The sequence below is a fragment of the Dipodomys merriami genome, unplaced genomic scaffold, assembly GCF_024711535.1.
Source record: "Dipodomys merriami isolate MVZ:Mamm:240054 unplaced genomic scaffold, mDipMer1.0.p SCAF_9, whole genome shotgun sequence".
NCBI classification, from domain to species: Eukaryota; Metazoa; Chordata; class Mammalia; order Rodentia; family Heteromyidae; genus Dipodomys; species Dipodomys merriami.
The window spans coordinates 18,370,603-18,395,372 of NW_027206512.1; the positions used below are offsets into that span (position 1 = coordinate 18,370,603).

The 24,770-nt window shown below is 34.3% G+C and overlaps 1 protein-coding gene across 1 annotated transcript in view; it reads right to left on the reverse strand.

Moving 5' to 3' along the window:
- The window catches only part of Bmp2k (BMP2 inducible kinase), a 90,710-nt gene that overhangs the window by 39,418 nt on the left and 26,522 nt on the right, over positions 1–24,770 (reverse strand). Inside the window, exons 2-7 of the mRNA XM_070012353.1 lie at positions 18,111–18,229; positions 16,240–16,345; positions 10,284–10,426; positions 6,840–6,961; positions 4,422–4,503; positions 1,163–1,295 (exon numbers count right to left, since the gene is read on the reverse strand). Of these exons, the coding sequence (XP_069868454.1) occupies positions 1,163–1,295; positions 4,422–4,503; positions 6,840–6,961; positions 10,284–10,426; positions 16,240–16,345; positions 18,111–18,229 (705 nt within the window). The remainder of the gene's footprint in view (positions 1–1,162; positions 1,296–4,421; positions 4,504–6,839; positions 6,962–10,283; positions 10,427–16,239; positions 16,346–18,110; positions 18,230–24,770) is intronic.

The following is a 24,770-nucleotide window of genomic DNA, read 5'->3' on the forward strand; positions in this document are numbered from 1 at the left end:
GCAAAATAGCATTATAGCTACAATAATTTGCAAAAAGGGCTATGATAAAAGGTTAAAATTCATTTATCTAGATTATATAATCATTAAGCTCCTCAATCATTTCTTTGAACAATAAAAGTAAGGAAGTTTTTATTGTCCTAAATTCTGAACAATCAGGGATAATACTGAAAACAAGACAAGGTAGAATTGATTATAACATTTATTCCATTAGAGATGAAAGTATGTTTTGCTCTTTTCAAAAATTCACATCTTGCAATGGGGCACACCAAATGTGTCAGGGCCCATGAGAAAAGTAGAGCTGTGGTGGGCCATTCTGAATCTCTAAGATTCTGCCTATACAAGGCACTTGAGCTGCATAGCAAGATTGTCTCAAAAAATAACACCAAGCAGAAGACAAGTGGTAGAACACTTGCTTAATGTAGTTTAATTTCTATGGTTCTCTCTCCTCAAAACATCTTTTTCCAAAATTTTTAACTGTACATATATGAAGTGTTAAATTACAGCATATATCAAAAATCTTACAGGAGGATGGAAGGCACTTAGGTATTCTTTTGGAATAAGGGCATTGCCTAATGATGGTTCAAAGCAAGCCCAGGCAGGAGAGTCTGTGAGACTCTTATCTCCAATAAACCACTAGAAACCTGGAAGTGGCACTGTGACTCAAGTGGTAGAGTGCTAACCTTGAGCTGAAGAGCGCAGGGACAGCATCCAAGCCCAGAGTTCAAGCCCCACGACCAACCAAAAATAAAACAAACTTAAAAGGCCTTGCCAAAGAGATTGCTATGTCTTAGCTCCTTCATATTTACCTATATATTGACATTTATAGGTATTTTTAATGGTGATTTCATGTTTTGCAATGTTTTCATCTAAAAAGGCAACAACTCAATATTTGTTTACAAATGAAAAAAATGAATAATTAAATTCCAGTTGCTTTAATAATCTCTGTTGCATGTTATTAAATCTTACCTAGGAATTTAAAAATACCCTTGTACTAATCAGAATCAGACTGCTTTCATTCCCATACAAATCACATGTGCCTATTTTTAAACGCTTCTCTTTATTATAGTTTTTTTAATAGACTAGACTCAAGTAAAAGAATATAAGCAGGCCCTAAGTAAACTGTCATACAATTTTTTTACAGATAGTTTCCCCAGGTACTTACTTATCAAACAATGTATGTCATGAGAATACCGAGAATTGTCTGGGATGGTGAAGCTGCCATCACAGATAGCAACCTGACTCTCACCAAAAGGAAGAGTGAAGAAACAAAGTTTATACAGTAAACATCCCAAGGCCTGTAAAACAAAGAAACATGGTCATTAGAGCTCAGTAACCACAAAATATTAAAATGGCCCCAAACCAAAAACTAAATAGGTTATTTTTTTAAAAATCTAATGCTCCTATATCGGATTAAACTTTTCACAACTATTGCTTCACAACTTAATATACTAATTTTTCAAGACATTTAACTTTTTATGCATGAGCTTAAAAGCATGAGCTTTACTATCACATTTATGACTAGAGTTGGCTACATTGCTCTAGATTATATCGCTAACATCAGGCTAGTTAAGAGTCTTGGCTCCTTTGTTATTGTTATTTTTAAAACAAAGAAAAAAGTCTTAGTACATAACTAGTATATAACCTATAAAGTAAGGATGGGCATTAAGTAGTATTTGGAATTTATTAAAAACCATGTTTTAAAATCAAATCATTCAAGCCTGGCTCAAGTGGATGATGCCTATAATCCTAGCTACTCAGGAGGCTGAGGATTGAGGATCACAGTTACAAGGCAGCCCAGGCAGGAATGTCCATGATACAAGTGGAGTTTTGGCTTAAATGGTAGTCTTGAGCAAAAAATCTCGGACAGCAACCAGGCCTTGAGTGCAAGCCCCAGAACTGGCACAAACTAATATATGTATGAAAAGGAAAGGTGTGTGTGTGTGCATGTATGTGTGTGTGTGTGTGTGTGTACATATCTCCTATCTTTTCTCCAATGTCCATATGAAAAGGCAAATGAAATCTATATTTCAACTAGCTTTATATTGTCAATCAAACCTTTAATAATTCATTTTTATATTAAGAGTAAATTTTAAAGTTTCCATGTTAAGTCCAGCAATGCCAGACAACTTTTAAAATATGAATCTAAGGGCTGAGGAAGCAGTTCAGTGGTAAACCTGACAAGCCCTAGTTTGATCCCCATCACCTCTCACACACATACAAAAAGTGAATCTAAATAGTCTGCTATACATACAATGAATCTAATTATTTCACACAATTAAGCATTTCCACCTTTATCTATTTGATACAATGAAAATTATACAAGAAGCAGAGAGAACAAGTGATTTGACTTTGAAGGCTATCATCACCTTCAATTTCCATTAAGAGTGAACCTAAGGATCTCATATTGAATTTTACAATACTTAATAAAAATCAGCATTCTAGCTCTAAGAATAAAATAACCTATAAAGAAAACTTTCATGGAATTTTTTGCCAAAATATGATGCGCTATATGAATACTTTCACATGTAACTATAATCTCCTGAATTTTGTATTAATCTGAAGTATAATCAAAACTGTCTTTTGTGACCAAATTAAACTCAGTACTTTTTCTGAATCCTGAACTCATTTCTAAAATATCTCTCCTCTTCCACCTGAATTTAACAAAGGGAACATAAAAATGAGTCATCAGAGAAATTTAAATTCTACCTTTTTAAGTATGTAAACATAAATGTTTTCTGATTACTTTTGTTTTTATCTTTCTGCATGTATACTAAATCCTACGGAAAATAAATACAGCAGCAAATAATCATGTCCTTTTTGTTAACATACTGGATAATACTTGTGTGCTTCAGGAACAGACTCTTTGAAATCAACACTTGATGACTTCACAACTATAATGAACTACGATTTTTATGTTTATGTTTATGTGTTGCTATGTTTTTGTCAGAAGATATGGGTTGAACAGCTATCCCAAAATTAAGCTATGAAGGAATTTCACAATTGCTTCTTCTAATACTTTCCTTTCATAAATTAAGATCCAACTCAATTTACTGTCTATGTTGAACATAACCCTCGATCTAATGAATTGAATGTTAATGCTAAGTAAAGGAAATTAAATTTAAATTATACAAGTTGGTGCAGCTTCAAATTAACTAAATCATACTTTTTTGCAATTTGTTTTACTCATGTTTTTCTACCAAAAACAGTTGAAAATGTATATGTTATGTAAACAAATGTCAAATATTTTTATTACTTTGCAAGAAAAATTATTTGTCTCTCATGATTTTACTTGGCACTCTAACTCCAACAGGGAGGAAGCCAGGAGAGAAAAACCTACCAGCTATCATTATGCTTGGGGATGAACCTAGAGCCTTGCCCTTACTAAGTCAGCAAGCCATCCCTGAGCTACATCCTCAGCCCTGAACACTATGCTTTTAAAACGAAGTATATCTGATGGATTTTGTAAGCCTTAGAACTATCTCAATGAATTTTATTCCTCTATCAATAATCTGCTCACTAGCAGTAAATATGGTAAATTTAAAGTTATTTAAATGATTTCACTTGAAATAGTTTCCTGTTAGCTTTATTAAATACAATCCAAAACATAGTTTATGAGTAAGTTCTAAAGAGATTTTGAGATTGTAACATAAAAATCAACTATAAAAAATAAGATCTATTGATAATTTATTCAGATTATATATATAGCATATATATTACATACATAACATATGTATGTTATATATACACTAAATGATTTTTAAAAACTTCAATATACTTAATGATATGTTTAGAATTAGAAAAAAGGTTTTCTCATGTCAGTTTCTATTTAGAAGATCCTAAAGTACCATGCAAAGTTGCCTGTAATTAAGAGTTACCTTTAGCCAGAGGGGGTGACTCATGCCTGTAATCCTACTCAGAAGGCTGAGATGTGAGGATCGTGGTTCAAAGCCAGCCTGGCAGGAAACGCTGTGAGACTCTTATCTCCAATAAACCACCAGAAACCTGAAAGTGGAGCTGTGGCTCAAGTGATAGAGCGCTCTCCTTGAGCTGAAGAGCGGAGGGTGCCCAGGCCCACAGTTCGAACCCCACAACCAACAAAAAAAACAGTTACATTCAACTTCTCTGCACTGTGATTGACCTTGATTCTACTCAATCAAAAAAATAATTTCAACACTCATCTTATAGTTCCAGTATTATATGGATGTGCTGTGTTTCTTTGATATATAAGCTTTTCGTCTCAGGATTGAGAAGGTAAAGAATCTTAGTTGTTTTTTTTTTTTTTCTCCTGAATAAACAGCTCTACTATCATTCTCTTTTACTTAGAAAGAAAGAAATACCTTTCAGAAACCAGGAGTAAAATACCCAAATTAACTCAGGTTTTCCTAAATTTGGTTACAAGTATCAGTTTTTCTTGGCCTTACCCAGATATCAGCCTTGGTGGTGATGGGTTTCCCTCCATAAAGGTTAATCATTTCAGGTGCTCTGTATGACAGAGTCGTATACCTAGCAGTAAGTAAGTGAATGAAGTAGAGATATTAAAATAATAAAAGATTAATATACTGTTTCTCTACAAAATGCAATAAAAATCCCTCTTAGGTTCCAAACATTACATAGAAACAAAAGCTATTTCTAAAGGTTCATTAAAAATCTAGTGAAGATTAAACAATGCAAAGCATCCACGTACACTTTTATTCAATAAGTATAATAGCAGCTCCCATGATATAAAAGCTAAATTTCCTTTATTAAAAACGTTATTATATTAGAAATAAGTTTTCTTGAATTTCTTTATATGAAATAATACAACTTGAATTGTCTCCTTACAAATTATTTTAGTCTACTAAAAGTAAAACTCTACCTTCTCAAAAACTTATGTTTACTAAATAATATTTTGATAGATGTTAATATAGTTATTTATACATAATAGTAAATATACTTAAAAATTTTTATAACTGTTATTCTCAAAATAACTTAGTTATCCTAAGTCTAACTACACACACTAAGGTATACTTCTAATACTGACTGCCAATGTAAGCCACTTGGAATCAAAATATACTATAAATCAATATTTACTAATATAAAAGCCCCAAAAGCATTAACAGAACATTCAATGAAGCAGTGCTCAAATATCATAGCAGAAAATAGCAGAATATAAATGGACTCTCTGTATCATAGCAATATTCATTTATATCTTAGTTTAAAACATTCATTATATATTTTTGTTTAAACCACAATATTCTACCACCTTTCTTTTCCCAAAAAGCTTTGTTGATAAGATGTCTGAAAAATGCTGGAGAAATGATCTAAGATATTAGAATATAAAATGCATAATGGCAAGATTTTTGTTCACCAAAACAAAAAATGGAGTTGGTCCTGAATAATAGTTGCTAATTGAATGAATTAGTACATTAGCTCCTCGGTTGAGCTACAAAGCAAACTGAACAGAACCACAATAACTAATGAGCTTTCATTCACAAAATTTCAATCCAGGAAAATTCACCAAGATCTTATCTATACATTAGAATGCAACAGCAAAGATTAAAATGTTAGAGATAACTGAGTAGAATTCAATAATACCCACTAAGTTTTGATCCAAACTATTTTAAAATTATGTAGATATAAATATTATTCCAAGAAGCCAGTTGAAAATTGTATTATTCCTGTGTTCTTCAGAACATTAGTATGTTTAATAAGGTCTTTGTTTTTATGGAATCTAACACAAACATTCTAAGTTGTTTCCTGAATAGAAAGATGTAGTTTAGATAGCTTTATCTTATAAAAAATATAACAGATCCATTTGAACTATTTCAAAATGTTGTAATATAAATGACAGCTCTTGAACAAGTGAGAACTTTGAGGAATTAATGAATGGAGACTTAGAAATGACAACTACTTTCACATTTGTATTCTGATAAATGTTTTGCCTTGTGTGTCATTTTATTAAGATGATCTAAAATGAACAGGCACTCTACTAACAATAGAAACTATGGAATTAAGAAAACATCAAGTACAGGAAGTGGCGCTGTAGCTCAAGTGGTAGAGCACTAGCCTTGAGCTGAAGAGCGCAGGGACAGCGGTCAGGCCAGAGTTCAAGCCCACGACCAACAACAAAAAAAAAAGAAAGAAAGAAAGAAAGAAAACATCAAGTATGTATGACATATTTCACCAGTTTTCCAACATACAATTATAAAGTAACAGTGACTTCATAATAGTGTTTTTGTTTGTTTAGCAGTACTAAAAGTTCAAACTTGCAGCTCTACCACAAAACCACCTTTCCATCCCTTTTTGCTTTGTTTTTTAGATAATGTCTGATGGGTTTTGTGGGGTGTTGGCCTCAGGCCACAATACTTCTATTTCAGGCTCCTGTAACTAGGATGACAGGCATGTACCATTACTTTGGCTTATTTGCAGATAGGGTCTTCCTAACATTTTACCTAGACTGACCTAGAAACTCCAATTCCCTATCTCTGCCTCTCAAGTAGTTGGGATTAGTCATAGGCTAAATGTGCCTGCACATTAATACAGTCCTAACGCTTTCCATATAGTTTTCAATACACACAAATGGCAGTTCTGTAACCTTAAAACTTACATGTTAACAAATTGACCAAAATTCTCTTTAGTGAGCCATTAATCATTAAAGCCTACTTCAAAAGTTTCTTTATAAATCTGTTTACATGTTTATATATTATGTAAACAAAATTTTGCACCCATGGCAAAACCTCTAACTACATTTGGAGATACTATAAATAGAACAATGTAAAATCTGTATTAACAAAACTGGTCACAGACTCAAGGTAACTAAAATTCTCATGAAACAAAATACAACAAAAACAAATACTTACTTTTTAATTTCATCTTCTACTACATTAACTCCATCTTTTTGAGGATTGAGAAATTTATTAGTGGCACTGCCAAAGTCACAAAGTACATAATTTCCACGATCATTTAACAAAATATTTTCTACCTTAAGAAAAAAATATCAATGATCAGTATTTTCAATGTGAAAGTTATCTTTTGCAACTCATTTACATTATCTTTACCCCACGAATATATACACATGTACATATATGCATATATAAACATAAATACTTCAAATTGTGAGAGCAAATTAACTACATAAAAAGACTATTTTACAGCGGGCGCTAGTGATTCACACCTGTAATCCTAGCTACTAAGGAGGCTGAGATCTCAGGATCACAGTTCAAATCCAGCATGTAAAGGAAAGTCTGTGTTACTCTTATCTCCAATAAAGCACCAGAAAACCGGAAGTGGCACTGTGGCTCAAGTGGTAGAGCTCTAGCTTGGAGCTGAAGAGCTGAGGGACAATGCCCAGGCCCAGAACCCCCCACCCCAAAAAAAGTTTATTTTAACAGCTTGAGACAGTGGTGCACAATGTAATCCTGTAATCCCAGTACTCAAAAGCTAAAGCAGATAGAGAACTTCTCTGACTCCAAGAAAGTCTGTATATATCAAATAATCCTAAAATTTCTGTAAAATTGCCTATATAAATGAGAATAGTAGCAAAGTCAAGTTTCTCTTTTACTGAATCTCAATTTTTCTCCATTTCTGATATTTTATCCTGTCTGCAGACAAAAAATAATGACAACTTATGTTCTATCTCAGACTGACTTCTATAGGTTGAAAAGCCCTTATACAAAATGTCTGGTACCACACTTGTCTTTTAATTATGGATTCTTTATTATCTTGATGGGACTGTGTTTTGTATACATTTTATGCATATAGTCTAATTTTTATGGTATTTTCTGCAGCTGCATTTTCACTCTGTCAGGCACAGTTTTCCACTTGTAGCATCGTATCAGCACTCAAAATAATTCAGAACAGACATTCCAAACTTTGGATTTCTCATTGCAGATGCTTTTCCTATAGTGTTATTTCTATTGAAATATGACACTGAATGGCAGTGTACACCTTAATCTGGAGATCAGAGTTGTTGCAGTAACTAAAATAGACAAATTATATACACAGTTTCTGGAATACTAAAACGTGGGTGCTACTTATTGGCATGCATACCCTTGGACAATTTGCCTAACCACTCTTGTATACTTATGAAGAAAACAGAGAAGACTATAAGTTCTACCTGAGATTGTTGTTAAAATTGGGCAAGTTAAATATATGCAAAGTACTTGGAACAGTGTTTGGCATATAGCAAGCACCCAAAAAAGTCATTATTATTACTTTTGTCACAGTATGTTTATTTTTGATATTCTTATATGTGTAATGTGCATCTTTCTACTCTGTCAAAATACTCATATCACAGTTTCTTTATAACTTCCCTTCCATATATTATACTTAAATCTTTCCTTCAGTATTTCATTTGAACAAAATATTCATGGTAAGAAATCTATTTAAAACAAACATGTTTGCACAAATTTACACATGCAAGAGCCTGCATATAAAATATGGGCTACACAAAAATTATGCACTCTAATATCTTTTCTAAATTTTAAAACAAGAAGACTAAGTTGAAAATAGAAAATTTGCATGCAAAAGTTAATGAGCTATAACAGCACAAGAAAATCATTCCAAATTATTAGAGGAAATTAAAGAGTTGCACATCCTAAAATACTAAGATGAGCCATACTATTTTCCAAATTAAGGGACTGATGTGTGAGGTGATGAATTTTAACACTATCCTCATTCCTATTACCACATATTTCCACCAAGGATATCTTTCATGATTAGCAACCTATATTCTTAAGTGACATCTATTCATCTTAAATGTACTTTGTAAGCATATTTCAGAATCTTGTATAATCAGCCAGAATAGGGATTTACTTATTTCATTAAATAATGAGTCACTTCTATATACCAGGCATTGATCTGAAAGCTTAGAACTGCACTGTTCTAAATACATCACCAGAAAAGAAAAAAAAAATCTATGAATGTGTATGTAATTCATTGAATCTTAAAATCAATGAATACTTTTTATATTTAGTTTATAAAGTAAAAAAACTATTGACATACATTCCCGCCTTCATGAAGTTTACATTTGACTGAGAGAGGACCCATACATGTAACAGGTATAACATAGCCAATTACACAACATCTTAGAACGTGACAAATACTTTTTTTAAAAAATAGGCAAAAGAGATAAGCAACTCAAGTATCAGCCTTTAGATTTTAAAAGATAACACAGGATAGGACTTACTGAGAAAACAAATCTGACGGACAAAGTGGAGAAAAAGTAAGCAAGGGAATATCTAGGCAGAAAATATTTCAGTGTCACAAGCAAGCAAGATTCTATCACTAAGCCAAGAAGAATGAGTTTTGTAATCTCAGTAATTGTGGGCATCAAAGAAGACACTTATGGATAAATGATTTCTCTAGCAATATGATACTAGGAATTTTCAATTTCTTTGGAAGGATATTTCAATGTAACAAGCAGATACAAAATATAAGAAGTCAAAATCCCATAAGAAAGTATGATAAAGCCAACGCCAGTGGCTCACACCTGTAATCCTAACTACACAGGAGACTGAAATTTGAGGATTGCATTTCAAAGCTAGATATGGTAGGAAAGTATCTGAGACTAAAATCTCCAATTAACAGCCAAAAAGCTGAAGGACTATGGCTCAAGTGGCAGAGCACCAGCTATTAGCCCAAAACATAAGGTACAATGCCCAGGCACTGAGTTCAAACCCCAGTACTGACACCAAAAAGAGAAGGTAAGATAACCATAATTAAATTATAGCAAGTAAAAAATAACAGCTAATTACAAAAATGCAAAAAGAGACCCAGTAGCAGTCTCTTCTGGTATCTTTTCTGTTCCTCCAGGATATCTTGAAAATACTCTGAAATTTAATGTGATCTACAAAAAAAAACAAAAAAACAAAAAACAAAAAGAAGGATGAACTGGTAGAGAATATTGTGAAAAAGAAGCCTACTATGAGAAACAGAGATGCGGAACGGGGCAAAAAAATCCACCTGTAGGGTCATATTAAAAATTCTCAGTCAAGTAAAGCACAAGTGAGTAGACTAGAATCTGAAACCTCAGGAAACGTAGAAGGTGGTAGAGAAATCAACCTCCATGCTAGTAAGCAAACCTATTTCTGGGTTAGGAATGTAGCTCAGTGATATAGTATTTGCCTAGCATGCATGCACAGGGCCCTGAGTTAGAGCCCTAAAACAAACACTCTCTCTCTCTCTCTCTCTCTCTCTCTCTCTCTCTCTCTCTCTCTCTCTCTCTCTCTCTCAAATAGTCCAAAAACATTTTAAATTTTAAGTCTAGAACACAGTACTCAATTCTGTGTAAGTATTATACTTACCTTCAGATCCCGGTGAATTATTGGAGTCTTACACTGGTGTAATCTTGCAACTGCTTCACAGGTATCACAGAAGATCTGTAATACTTCAGGTTCTGTAAAACCTGTCTGCAGCTTCTTATTCATCTGATTTACGACCTGCCCCGCTGAACAAAACAGTAATTTTCAGAGGTCATATTTTTAATACAGGTTTCTAGGCCTACTGCAGCCCCAGGAAGAAGCTTGAGGGGATAGAATACCCTGTAATACCCTTTTTAGGTACTGTACCTGTTCATTATAATAATAGTAGCTGAGATTTGGGGACAAACTTGGGCTTCAATCAACCTACAATACCAAAACAATCAGCAGACTCACAACAACCTGCTTGTAGGATACCATCTAGTACTAAACAGTGAAGGGACTACAGGAAAAGAATCAGTCTGTAATAAATACTTAAAACAGATGACATTGTTCACCAAGCATCAAGAGCTTGGATTAAACCATGAGCACACATAATGATAAAATAAGATATAACAAACCAACCACACAGTTCTCCAAAGAACTCTGTGAGACTTAAGTACCTGTGAGGATACTCAAGCTTCAGGACAACACAGAGAAAAGACTCAATACTCTCACAAGGAAAATTAACAGAAATGGAAGCAATCTTAAAAACTCAAACCTTTGAACTGAAAACCACAATAAGTAAAATTAAAAATGTAGCAGAAAAGATCAAATAGAAGATAGGTTCTTTGAAAAGAAAAAAGAAAAAAAGAATTAAAAGGAAAGAGACACTGGGCGCCGGTGGCTCACGCCTATAATCCTAGCTACTCAGAAGGCAGAGATCTGAGGATCACGGTTCAAAGCCAGCCCAGGCAGGAAAGTCCATAAGACTCATCTCCAAGAAAGCCAGAAGTGGCACTGTGGCTCAAGCGGTAGAGTGCTCTCCTGAGCTGAAGAGTGCAGGGACAGCGCCCAAGCCCAGATTTCAAGCCCTATGACCAACCAAAAAAAAAAAAAAAATGAGGAAAGAGAAGACAGCCTTCTGAAACTTTAAGATAGTATGCAAGAGCAAATATTCAAGCCATAACTGTTCAAGAGAGACTTAAGAATTCCAAAAGCTTATTAAAAGACATAATACCAGAAATTTTCCTAAACTAAAAGAAAGATACAAATAATTAGGTACTGAAAGATCAAAAAAGTCACCATTAGATTTAACTAAACCAAATCTACCCAAGATATACTAAAGCTCTCAAATGAAAATGAAAAGATTCTCAAGGGAAGCCAGAGAAAAGAAACAATATAAAGGGAATTTCAATTCGCCTACATTTCTCATATATGATTTTCACTACACTGCAGGAAAAAGAAATAACCTGCCAACCAAAAATAATGTACTCAGCAAAACTATTGTTTAGAAATGGAACACATTCAAGACAAACATTGACAAACTATGGCTCTTCCAGAATCTATCCTAAAATAAATACTAATGGATGTTATTTAAAAGGAAAAACAGAGACATTACAAGTAAAAACAAAGTATCAGAAGTTTAAAAGGTCTAAATAAAAATAATGCCAATGAATTCAGAATGCTCTAAATATTGTAAATACGATATGAAAAACATTCCAACTACAGTGTAAATATCAAAAGCAAAAGCAATTAAAAGTAATAACTGAAGGTGGGTATAGTTTGTACACACTTGTAATATCAATAACCAGGCAGGAGGATCTTGAGTTTGAAGCTAACCTGGACTACAGAGCAAGACTTGTCTCAAAAAAATTAAATTAAATAAGCTATGCATCACTACCTCATACCTGTAATCCTAACTTCTTAGGAGGTTGAGAACATTAGGATCCCAGTGTGAGAGGCCCACAAAGGTGCTGGAGGAGGGATCTCACCTGTTAAGACACAGATGGATCATACCTAGGGGCAGGAAGCGAGAGAGCCCCTATCTAAAACATAATGAGTCAAACCCAAGGCTTGAGGAAAGCCTCAGAGGAAAGAATGGTTCCTTGGCAAACTTAAAGCCCTGAGTTGAAACTCCAGGATTGTTAAAATAAAAATAAAAATAAAACAAATAAATAAAACTGAAATACTACATTAAGATAGACAATATAGAAAAGATATAGGATTTAAAATTTCTAACTGTGGGAAAGTATGAAATCCAAGTGGAAAGTTTTCTTATTAATACTTTTTTTGGTTTTGTTCAGTGCTGGGTACTAGATCCAGGATTTATGCATGCTAGACAATGCTCTACTTCTGAGCTTCTCCCCAGGCTACTTTTCTTATCTTTATGATCATGTTATGTTGCTAGCATTTGAAAATAGCTTGTTAAAATCAAAAGGGGTCTTTGTAAGTCCAATGATAACCCCCCAAAAAGAAACCTACAAAGCATAAAAATGAGAAAAGAATTAAAATACAGCAGAATAAACACAAAGGAAGATTATAAGAGAAGAGTTGGGAGGAAAAAAACTAGAAAACAAGTTACATAATGGCTGGAGTAAGACCTTATTTATCATTACCTTAAGTATAAATAGATTAAATAGTATAAATAGATTAAATTAAGTATAAATAGATTAAATTCTCCAATTAAGAGTGACAATGGATTAAAAAATAACCATGTCAGGGGCTGGGAAGGTGGCTCAGTGGTAGAACGCTTGCCTTGCATGCATGAGGCCCTGGGTTCAATTCCTCAGCACCACATAAGCAGAAAAAGCCCGAAGTGGCGCTGTGGCTCAAGTGGTAGAGCGCGAGCCTTGAGCTGAAGAGCTGAGGGACAGCGCCCAGGCCCAGAGTTCAAGCCCCATGACCAGACCCCCCCCCAAAAAAAAATAAATAAATAACCATGTCACAAAGGGCACATATAAACTAAAGGTGAACAGATAAAATAAATATTCTATGTAAATGAAGCCCAAGAGAAAGTAGGACTAGCCATATTTACATCAAATAAAATGGGCTTTAAATCAGAAGTAATAAAAGGAGACAAGTCATTAAATAATGATAAAGGAGTCTATTTTCCAAGGAAATAGCCCAATTATTAGCACATGTAAATGTGTAAAGCAAATATTAAAAGACATAGAGATTGACAAGCTCCAATAATAATAATAGCAGGAGATGTTAGTACTAGAATTTCAGCAATGAAATTTGACAAATAGGAGAGATCAAGCCCAAGACTACATGGACCTAGCAGACACCTACAGAATATTCCATCCAGCCATTGATGAATACACTGTCTTCTTATTCAGCATATAGAAAATTCTCCAGGATAGATTATAAGATAGGCTACAAAATCAGGCTCAACAGTTTGTTTTAAACTGAAATCCTAAGTCTCTTTTCTGAATATAAGGCAATAAAATTAGAAACTAATAATAAGAAAAACTTAGAAGTATATAAATATATACAAAGTAAACAATTTATTCTTTCAACAACCAATAAATCAAGGAAGAAATATAAAAAGGATATTTAAATTCTTCCTTAAAACAAGTGAAAATGTAGATACAATATATCAAAATTTATGGGATATAGAAACAGCCAAGAAGAAAAAAACTATCACTGTAGCTCAAGAACTATGAAATTTAGAACAAAGCAGATCCAAATCAGTAAAAGCAAGGGTAATTAAGTAAGAGCACAAACAAATGGAAAAAAAAAAAAAGGGGGGGGGGAGAGAGAAAAATGGCTCTGGTATGGTGGCACCACATGCCTATAATGTCTATAATCCCAGCTAATCAGGAGACTTAGTAAAGGCAAAAGGAAGTAAATAAATAAATAAAAGCACACAACCCCTATCTGAAAAATAATCAAGTCAGAAGACATGAAGGCATGGATCAAATGGTAGTGTATACATATAACAATCACAAAGCCTTAACTCTTAACTTCAAACCCCAAATACTGACTAAATGATAAACAGAAAGATTACTCAATGTCTAAAATCATCCATTTCATCTTATACAATATGGTAGCACACACCTTTAATCCCAGTACTTGAAGGGAGATATAAGAAAATTATAAATTCAAGCCTGTCTGGGCTATATACCTAGACTGTCTAAATTCAGATTTGTCAACAAAATTAAGTGGGATTCATCTCATGTATACAGCAATGTCTTAACACATGCAACTCGTGATCCATACACCACATCAACAGAAATTTTAAAAAGATCATTTCCACAGATAGAGAAAAATCATTTGACAAAATTTAGCATGCCTTCATGAAGACAACCCTGAACAATAAAGGCCATGTGTAAAAAGCCAACAACTAACACTATACTGAAGAGGAGAAACATTAAAGTTTTCCATTATCTGGAACAAGACAAGAATATCCATTTTCACCACTTCTATTTAATGTAGTTACACAAATCATGGCCATGGATATCAAGAAAAAGAAAAAGAAGTACATTCAAGCTGGAAAAGATGAAGTCAAATTGTTACTGTGTACAGATGAAATGATCTTACACAAAGAAAACCCCAAATGCTACACCACTCTCCAATAAACCTATTACAAGTAATAAATGAATTCAACAAAGATGCAAGATGTTTTAAAAATCAGCTTAAAAGAAGAAAGCAATGCTACAATAACTACCAGAAAAATATATCTTAACAAATGAAGCACCTACGATGAAAACTTAAAAAAAATCATGAGACAAAAAAAATAAGAGACCAAAAAAATCCGAGGATTAGAAGAATCAACAATCTATGAAATGTCCATCCTATCACAATCAAAAGCAATCTACAGACTCAATGTAATAAAAATACCATAACGATTCTTCATAGAACCAGGAAAAAATTCTAATCTTTGTGTGAAGCCACAAAAACAAAAATCCACAGAGACAAAACAATTTTGAGCAAAAGAAACAAAGGAGACTGTATTACATTATCTTTGAATGTTATATATAGAGAAATAAGTTACAAATACATCATGATATTACGATATTGGCTCATTTTATTCTCATCTGTCCTCATCTTACAACACTAATGTGAATAAAATATTTTCATCACAATCATTACTATAATTTTTCTCCTTTCTTTCAGCAAATTGCAGGAATGTTTGAAAATTTAATCAACAATCATTACTGCCTTCTAGAATCTACATTGATGCTTAGAAATCAAACTGCCTAATACTAGCTAAAAAAAAAAATAGAAAAGTCTGTAGCAAGTTGATTGTACTCGCCCCCACACAAACCCACATACTAAAATTCTTAACACTAGCAATGATTTTTAATGACATTACCATTAAGGTATGCTATACAAAACAAAGATTTCTTTAAAATACCACAGTAGGCCTAAATAAAGCAGAATTCTCTATCTTCTTACATTTATACATGAACCCAAAAAAATGACCTAAAAGCTAATAAAGATCATACGTAAGTCAAAATGCAACCTAAAATTTTATTAAATTTAGTATGTTTACAGTAACATGGAGGCTATCAGAAAATTTTACAACACTAATGTTGACACATTACACATTTTTTTTTTTTGTTTTTGTCGGTCGTGGTGCCTGAACTTTGGGCCTGGGCAGTCCCTCAGCTCTTCAGCTCAAGGCTAGCACTCTACCACTTGAGCAACAGCACCATTTCTGGCTTTTTCTGTTTATGTGGTGCTGAGGAATCGAACACAGGGCCTCATGCATGCAAGGCAAGCAGTCTACCACTGAGCCCCCTTCCCAGCCGCACATTATACAATTTTTAACTATAAAAGAATTTCAGTGAGCTGAGATTCCTTGTTCCTGTTTTAAACCAAACATTTTATAATTTCCCATGCACATAATCATATCCTAACTATAACAACTGTGTAGTTGTTATAGCTTTGTGATTACAACAACTGTAATTGTAATCTATGAGTAGACTTTAGGTGACTTTTTAATAGACTTTCTAATTAAGACAATAAAAATTGAGATTGCAATTTTCAGTGTCTGCCTTGGGAGAAACCAGTTCTTTGTTGTAACCAATTTTAAGAAGACTATTTTTACTATAAGACAAATGCAGATACTTACCTCGACAGTATTCCATTAAGATAAGAACTTCCCATACATTATCACTAAATGAATTAACAGCACAATCCAGATAACCCACAATATTTTTGTGACCAGATAGTTCTTTCTGTGAAAAAGAAAAAGAAAACAAGTTAAATGGTAAAATATACATTTGGACCCTGTATTAGTAATTAATTGAAGCCTAAACTGATATTATTTAATGAACTTGAATATTCAGCCACATTTCAACCAAAGAGAGGCATCTATGGTTTACTGTGAAGTTTGTCTGCATATGACATCCATTTCCTAACAAATAATCAATGAATATATGTTCTTAAATTCAACCAGGAAAATGATTCATTCAAAAGTAATATTTTAGAAAACTAAAAAAACCATTCTTGATGATTCAAGAATAAAATGTTACAACTACTATACTTTCTTAGAAACAGAATTAAGTTCTTTAGTACTATTCTCATTTGTTTTCCCTGTAACACTGAAATTCAAGTGTAGTTATTTAAAATTTTCTAACGACATAACCTAAAAAACAGCAAATGGCTAGTAAAGATTTGTGAAAAGAAACCAGAGATTATAGATTAACACTAATGAGTTTAAGGAAATAATAACCAAATGACAAATTTGAAACTTTTACTCCTTGTACAAAACAGTCATCAGAATATAATGAGACTAAAAAGACTAAAACTGGGGATATAGCTCAGTTGCCTGGTACATGAGAGATCCTGTATAGAGAAACAAAAATTATACCAATTCTACTGAAAGGACGAATAATGGAAGAACTCACTTTAATATAGTTGCTATTTTATGTAAACTTCAATAAAGCAAGGGCTTAGACACATATGTGTATAGGATAAACAGTGAAGGATAAGGAGGAAAAAGAGAAGATGGAGAAGGCAGAATAAAAACAAGAAGTCATTCCATAGCACTGATACAACACTAGAAGAAAAGGAAATTTTTGCTGTGCTCCTCAGCTCAAGGCTAGAGTTCTAATGCTTGAGTCACAGCACCACTTCCGGTTTTCTATTGGAAATAAGAGTCTCACGACTTTCCTGCAGGGCTGGCTTTGAACCATGATCCTCAGATCTCAGCCTCCTGAGTAATTAGGATTGCAGGTGTGAGCCACAGGTGCCTAGCTGCTTTATTATTTTTAACTACTTAATTAGCCCTCTGAAGACTAGCTCTGTACCTCTTGAGCCACAGCTCCACTCTAGCTTTTTTGAGGATGGTTAATTGGAGATTCAAAGATTTTACTGGCTGACTGGATTCAAACTATGATCCTCAGATTTCAGCCTCCTGAGTAGCTACAATTTACAGGCAAAAAGGAATTTTTCCTTGCTAAATGATGCTCTGTCATAAAATGCATACTTCAGAAGAAAACATTTCATATTTCATATTGACAGCATGATTTTCTAATGGAAAACCGCTGTTTGTAAGTATAAATACATAAAGTGAATATATAAAACATACATAGAAATGGTAACACTAAACACAGGACAGATGTTTCTTTGGGCATGAGAACATAGTACAGGGATACAATTAGGGAAGAACACAGAGAGGTTTCAACAGTATCTGTAAGGTTTTATTTGTTAAATTAGATGGTGATTAAACATAGTATTTATTATGTAATTCATTAAAAAGAAAAAGAAGAATCACTTGCCTGTTCAATCTAGCAGGAAAGAAGAGAAGAACAGTTGACCATTCAGACTTAAGGACTAACATAAGGAATGAACTATGAATTTCTCTGATAATCTGATTAAATCTGATCTTCAAGTTTTCTATAGTGTATAAACAAGTAAGAAGCTTGACTAAAAGCTTGTGAATATGAGATTCAAACAGAATACACCAAATTTCTAAAACAAAGTTACTCTTTCACTTACCATAATTGTAATTTCCCTTTTACAAATGTTGAGGTCTGTCATGTTATTGACATACATTCGCTTCAATGCACATCGGATTCCACCATGAGTCCGCACCAAGAAAACTGTGGAGAATCCGCCTGAAAGAAGTAATAATCAACATAAATAAATCGGAAACTGTCAAAAATCATTAAATAAATCGGAAACTGTCAAAAATCATTAAATATCAACAAACATGGACTGTGCCCAAGATAAATAGTAAGCAGTTGATTAAAATCTAAATGTTAGCTTTCTATGACAATCATCAAGTAGTCCTTACAGGATCACATGGTCCTCTTTTAAGACCAATATATTGCACTTTTGCTATTTACACAGGAGTACTCATTAAATTTATACAAAAATTGTCCCACTAGAACTACATAACAATGTTTGGTAACCAGGTACTCACCAGACTCTGTCTTATAACAAACCCTGATGTGACTTAACTGGAGACATCATTGAGCTATCTTGATAGTGCAGTCCCTACTCCAGTTCTAGATGAATCTAAATTTCTAAGTTAATCAGAGGACTCCCATTCCTCGTATCAGTGACTGACTTACAATTAAGTATGGAACCAGTTTTGATTAATGGAGAATAACAATTTTGCTGGGATTACAGGGAAAGGTTTAACCCAGATAAAAGAAAGCAAAGATAGAAAAGGTCCTATTCTTCCTTTCTGCTTTTGGATTTTGTTGTATAAAAATATAATGCTTATACAGAGCAGGCAGCCTGTCAGTGGCCATGATGATAAGAAGGAAAATGACCCAGAACACTGACCACTGGGGTTACTGAGCCAACCTCCACCATCCACATCACATGTGAGATAGTAAATGTCATTAAGCCACAGTTATTTGGACATATTCTTTTTTTTTTTAAATTTTATTGTTAAGATGCTATTCAGAGGGGTTACAGTTACATGAGTAAGGCAATGAGAATATTACTTGTCGATCATTGTTACCCCTTCCCTTCCTTCTTGTTGTCCCACTATCCCTTCCCTCCCTGACCTCCCTCACTCTTATTCCCTCCTCCCCCCTCTAGCCGCCTGAAGTTGTAAAGTTCATTTCCATATACTGTCCTGTGGGTATCTTTGTTGCAATGGGTCATCCTGTGTCCTTGTTTCAGTGATCTGTTATACCCCTTCCCCTCCCCAGATCAGACTTACAAGATGCAGGGTTTCAAATTCAAATACAGTGACAACAGGGGATATGCTTTAGGGGAAAGAACATACAAAGGAAACAACAATAACAAAAGAAAATCACATGGTACATTTAAAACAATAACAATAAAGACAGACTTCGTGTTCATATCTTGGGGTACATTTCGCTTAGCATCATCTTATATGGTCACTTGTACATTTTGAGGTTTTCAGCAAATAAGTGAAACCATGGGACCTAAATTTCTTTGGAACTGGGTAACTTCACTTAATATGATTTTTAATAAGTTTTTTATTGTGAAAATACTGTACAGCAGGATCAGTTACATGGGCAAGGTAATGAGTACATTTCATATCCAGCATTGTTGCCTCCTCCTTTGTTCTTCTCCTACCATCCCTTCTCTCCCACCTCCTCAACCATACCCCCCCACCTAAATTGTAAAGTTCATTTTTCGACAGAGAGTCTTGTACATCTCATTGCTGCAATGCGTCAACCTGTATCCTTATTTAAACAATTTGTTGTTTCCCCTCCTCTCCACAAATTATACCAACATCAAATACAGTGAAAACAGGGCTTATACCATGGGGGAGGGACATACAAGCAACAAAAAAATCACATGGTACCTTAAAAATACGTTAGAAACAATAGCAAGAAAGAAAAAACCACTTGTGTCCCTATCTTGGGGTTCATTTCGCTTAACATCATCTTATCTGACCTTTTCTGCTTGTCCCAGACATATACTAGTTATTGCAAATAAGGGAAACCAGGGGACCTATGTTTCTTTGGGTCAGGCTTACTTCACTTAATATAATTTTTTCCAAGTCTTTCCATTTCCTAGCAAATGGGGTCGTGCCATTCTTTCTGATGGAGGCATACAATTCCATTGTATAATACACACACAGACACAGACACACATACACACACACACACACATACAACCACATTTTCTTAATCCATTCATCTACTGTGGGGCATCTGGGTTGGTTCCATATCTGAGCTATGGTAAATAATGCTGCAATAAATATAGTTGTGCTGGAGCTTTAGTATGGCCTTGTTTGTGATTGTTTGGGTAAATGTCCAAAAGTGGGATTGCTGGGTCATAGGGGAGCTCTATGTGGAGTCTTTTGAGGAACCTCCATACTACTTTCCAAAGTGGGTGAACAAGTTTACACTCCCACCAACAATGCAGTAGGGTTCCCTTTTGGCCACATTCCCTCCAGTATCTGTTGTTATTAGATTTCTTGATTATAGCCATTCTAACTGGGGTGAGGTGGAATCTCAATGTTGCATTTCTTTTATGGCTAGAGAAGTTGAGCATTTCTTCATGTGTCTATTGGCCATTCTTATTTCCTCTTCAGAGAAGTCTCTCTTTAGCCCACTTATTTATCAGGCAGTTGTTTCTTTGAGGATTTGTTGATGGAGGATTTATTTAGTTTTAAGTATATTTTAGATATGAGGGCCTTGTCTGTTGTATGGCTAGTGAAGATCTACCAATCTGTGGGCTTTCTACTGACCTCGCTAGCTATGTTGGACATATTCTTAACTATATCTGAGAAAACAGCACATAAAAATATACTTAGATACGTATTTTTTTCCTTTTGGTGAAAAAGCATTTAATATGGGTTTTATTTCAAGTTCATCAAATTTTTATTTATTTTTAATAATTATTTTAATTATCTTAAAAGATGTTAAAAAAAAACTCCTTAGTGGCCAGATTTCTCCATCTTTTCCTCAGTGGTCTGTTTCTTCTTTTTTTTTTAATTTTATTGTCAAGGTGATGTACAGAGGGGTTACAGTTACATATGTAAGGTAATGAGTACATTTCTTGTCGAACATTGTTACCCCTCCCCTCGTTTTCCTCTCCCTTCCCCCCAACCCCCCCCCCCCCGCCTACTTACCCTCCACTTCCAACATAGTGTCTTATAAGTATTGCTGTTTCACTGGTTCACTCTTTCTCCTTTGTCTCACCATCTTAAAGAACTATTTCTGTCACATATAAACAAATATTTCCACCTGAAGTTTCCCAAATCTATATTGATATTGAACATTTTTTAGCTTACAAATGGTGCCACTTTTTGTTAATTTGATAATTCTTCTAAAGCAGCCACTTGAACAGTAAGTCACCTATATTACGATCCAATACAAAGCAAAGCACTATAAATTACAAGGGATACACAATAGGGGGAAAGAGGTCCTAGGATTTTCTAGAATCAGTTATTTCAGATTCTACTCCTACAACTGGAGTAACAAGAACATACAATGTCCATCTTGTGAAGCTGGATATCTATGCATGTAACATAAGGTCAATTATGTCACAAGGCAGTTAGTTGCCAGAAATAACACAAGATCATAATCTTTTGAGAAGATTAGGTGATAGCCCTTAATGATGTAAGCATCACTTTAAAAGAAGTTCATTTTTGTATTGATTTTAATACCTACTAATAGTGTAAGCTCCAGTAGAATAAAACAAATTTTAATCTGTTACAAAATTTTTTAAAATGAAAATACTTAAAAGTTACAATATATCTAGATAAGGATACCGTGTCAATAGAAATCATTTAAATAGCATTTGTTGTTAAAGTTACAGCTCAGCTATTTCCTATAATAACAATTTGACCAAACATAGTTAATAGCAGAATTGGTTAGTTCATATATTAATTCACCTCACATAGGTTTGAAATTGTCCTCAATTTTGAACTGGCAGGTCTAATGGAGCTTTACTGTACATACATTGCTTAAAATCCTCTTACTCATTACTCTATTTTTGCCTATACTTAAGTTAAGGAGGGGTAAAGTTTTCCCCATGTTCTAATGAACAACCAAATTATGTAGCCAACTACATAGAGAAAACAATGGAGAAACCATGGATGGAGGTACATACTTGCATACATACATACAGAGGCGCACGTACGCATATATGCACTTCTTGCATCCTCAGAATAATGAATTCTTTTAATGATTTTTATAATGAATTAGGAAAATGAAGAAAAAGTACTAACTAGATTTTCTTTGGAAAACCTACCCTGAACTAAAAGTTTTCTCTTTCTACTAATCTTAATGTAAACAGAGATCTAGCCAAACATTTAAGCTTCCTATACAGAGATAATATATTTATACATGTCAAGATTATAACTAAACATTGTAAATTATTATAGTACCTGCTATTTATTCATATTTATTCATATTTCCCTAAACACTGTATTTTCTAGAATCATTTGTTAGCTCATACTATTTGCTTGAAGAATGCATTTAGTGGGAAGAATATAGTTAAGACATTAGAAGATCCCAAGAGAACAGTTAATCTGTCATTATATCCCATCTACCAAATTCTTCAGTATTATCTTTCCCCACAGAAATTGTACACGATCAACTCAATTTCATGTTCATCACCAGCTCAGACATCTATATCTAGAAAGTTGACAATATTATCATGGGCTTCACTTGTCAACTCATTCCAAACATAAAAAAGGCTATTGGCAGTAAATACATATTTCTTATAAGTCTCTGTCCAACTTAAAACTATAAAGTCACAGTTTGTATACTAATAGTAAATGTATAGTTCTAAAATATAAGATTTATGATAAAGCACTCAAAATCCCATGAATACATAACAAAAACAAACACTAAAGATAATAAGGTGGTAAATAAATGTGTTTAAGAAAGTAAACATGAGCTGGGCGCTTGGTGGCTCACGCCTGTAATCCTAGATACTCAGGAGGCTGAGATCTGAGGATCGCGGTTCAAAGCCAGCCCCGGCAGGAGAGACCGTGAGACTCCTATCTCCAATAAACCACCAGAAAACCGGGAGTGTAGCTGTAGCTCAAGTGGTAGAGCGCTCGCCTTGAGCCGAAGAGCTGAGGAACGGCGCCCAGGCCCAGAGTTCAAGCCCCACGACCGACAAAAAAAAAAAAGTAAACATGAAAGAAAAATGACTAGTATCTTCAAGTGTTTGTAAATGCTGCAACTAAGCAGATATTTATGCAAATGTCTTTTTTAAAGGTATTTCTATATAGGGGCCACTCTCTTTTAATCGTTTTTAAATCAAACTTGACTTATACTGTGCAAATTACAATAATTTATCAACACTTATACTGTCATTCTTTTAATATGTACTATGTCATACACACACACACACACACACACACACACACACACAGTTTAATCATTTCCATACAAGTGGTCATTCAGGTTGGTCTGTTTTCCCACAGAATGAAAATCCAAATCAGAAGAAGTCAAATAAAACTCGATACTAAATGTTTCCTGTAAAATAGTTTTAACTCATTTTCTTGTCCATCTAACTGAAGGACACTACTCATTTCCCAATGTGACAGACTGTTAATAATATTAGGAAGTGTTGGGTCTTCGTCCATCTGGACGGGGTCGGAGAGGTAAGTGTGAAGTGAAGTGCGGCTGCTCTCCCGTTCCCCAGACTCCCTTAGCGCACGCACGAGACAATCAGACGCAGCCAGGAGTCAAACCAAGCAGGAACTATTAACAGGGAGCATCCCCTTTTTAAAGCAAAAGACTGCGTGGGAGGAGAGGAAATGGAACCAACCAATCACTGAAAGACCACACCTTAACATGCACCTAAGCTTCCATGAGTTGTTTACACACTGAACCTGAACAAATCCAGCTCTGCCCACTCAACTTCCTCTCAGGGCCATCTTTGCTACCTGTGTTCCCCACAGATTTCCCCACAAGGAAGAAAAAACTAAATCAAACCAAGCTTGGAACATTGACATTGGGGGGAAAACACTGAGGAAGAGAATATCAAAAGCATGTTTCACTAAGGATTATCAATGTATACCAAAAGCCTCATTAACAGGCTGATGAGAGCTGGGAAGGTGCTTCAGTAATAGAGCGCTTGCCTCACATGCATGAGGCCCTGGGTTGGATTCCTGAGCACCACATAAGTAGAAAAAGCCAGAAGTGGTGCTTTGACTATAGTGGTAGAGTGCTAGCCTTGAACTGAAGAGCTGAGGGACAGAACCCAGGCCCAGAGTTCAGGCCCCACGACCGACAAAAAAAAACAAACAGGTTGATGACAAATAAGAGTTGCTAGAGTGCTGATATAAATGGCAGGGGCTATTGTATCTAGACAGAGAAGAAATATGTTCCTTTTTTTTATGAGGAATAAAAGTATGGCTAATTAAAGGCTATTCTATGTTGAAAAAATAAAAGGTTGATAACAATTAGACTATGGTAACCAAGTATCAAATGAAAAACATAACTTTAAAAGGATTATCTGAATACAAGTTGTAGACATCTTGTCACTTTGTTCACTAATAATATGTAAACACATTTATATTCTAAGAATGCATGTACTATACTATATAATCATAGGTCTCTCTAAGAACAAATGAACAATTCATCTAAAGCAACCCTCATTCAAATTTACCCACATTACAAAAACGTATAAAGAAAATAACAAAATGTTCACCTACATGAAATGATGGGCATGTGGTTATTTACTATCCTATTCTGGGCT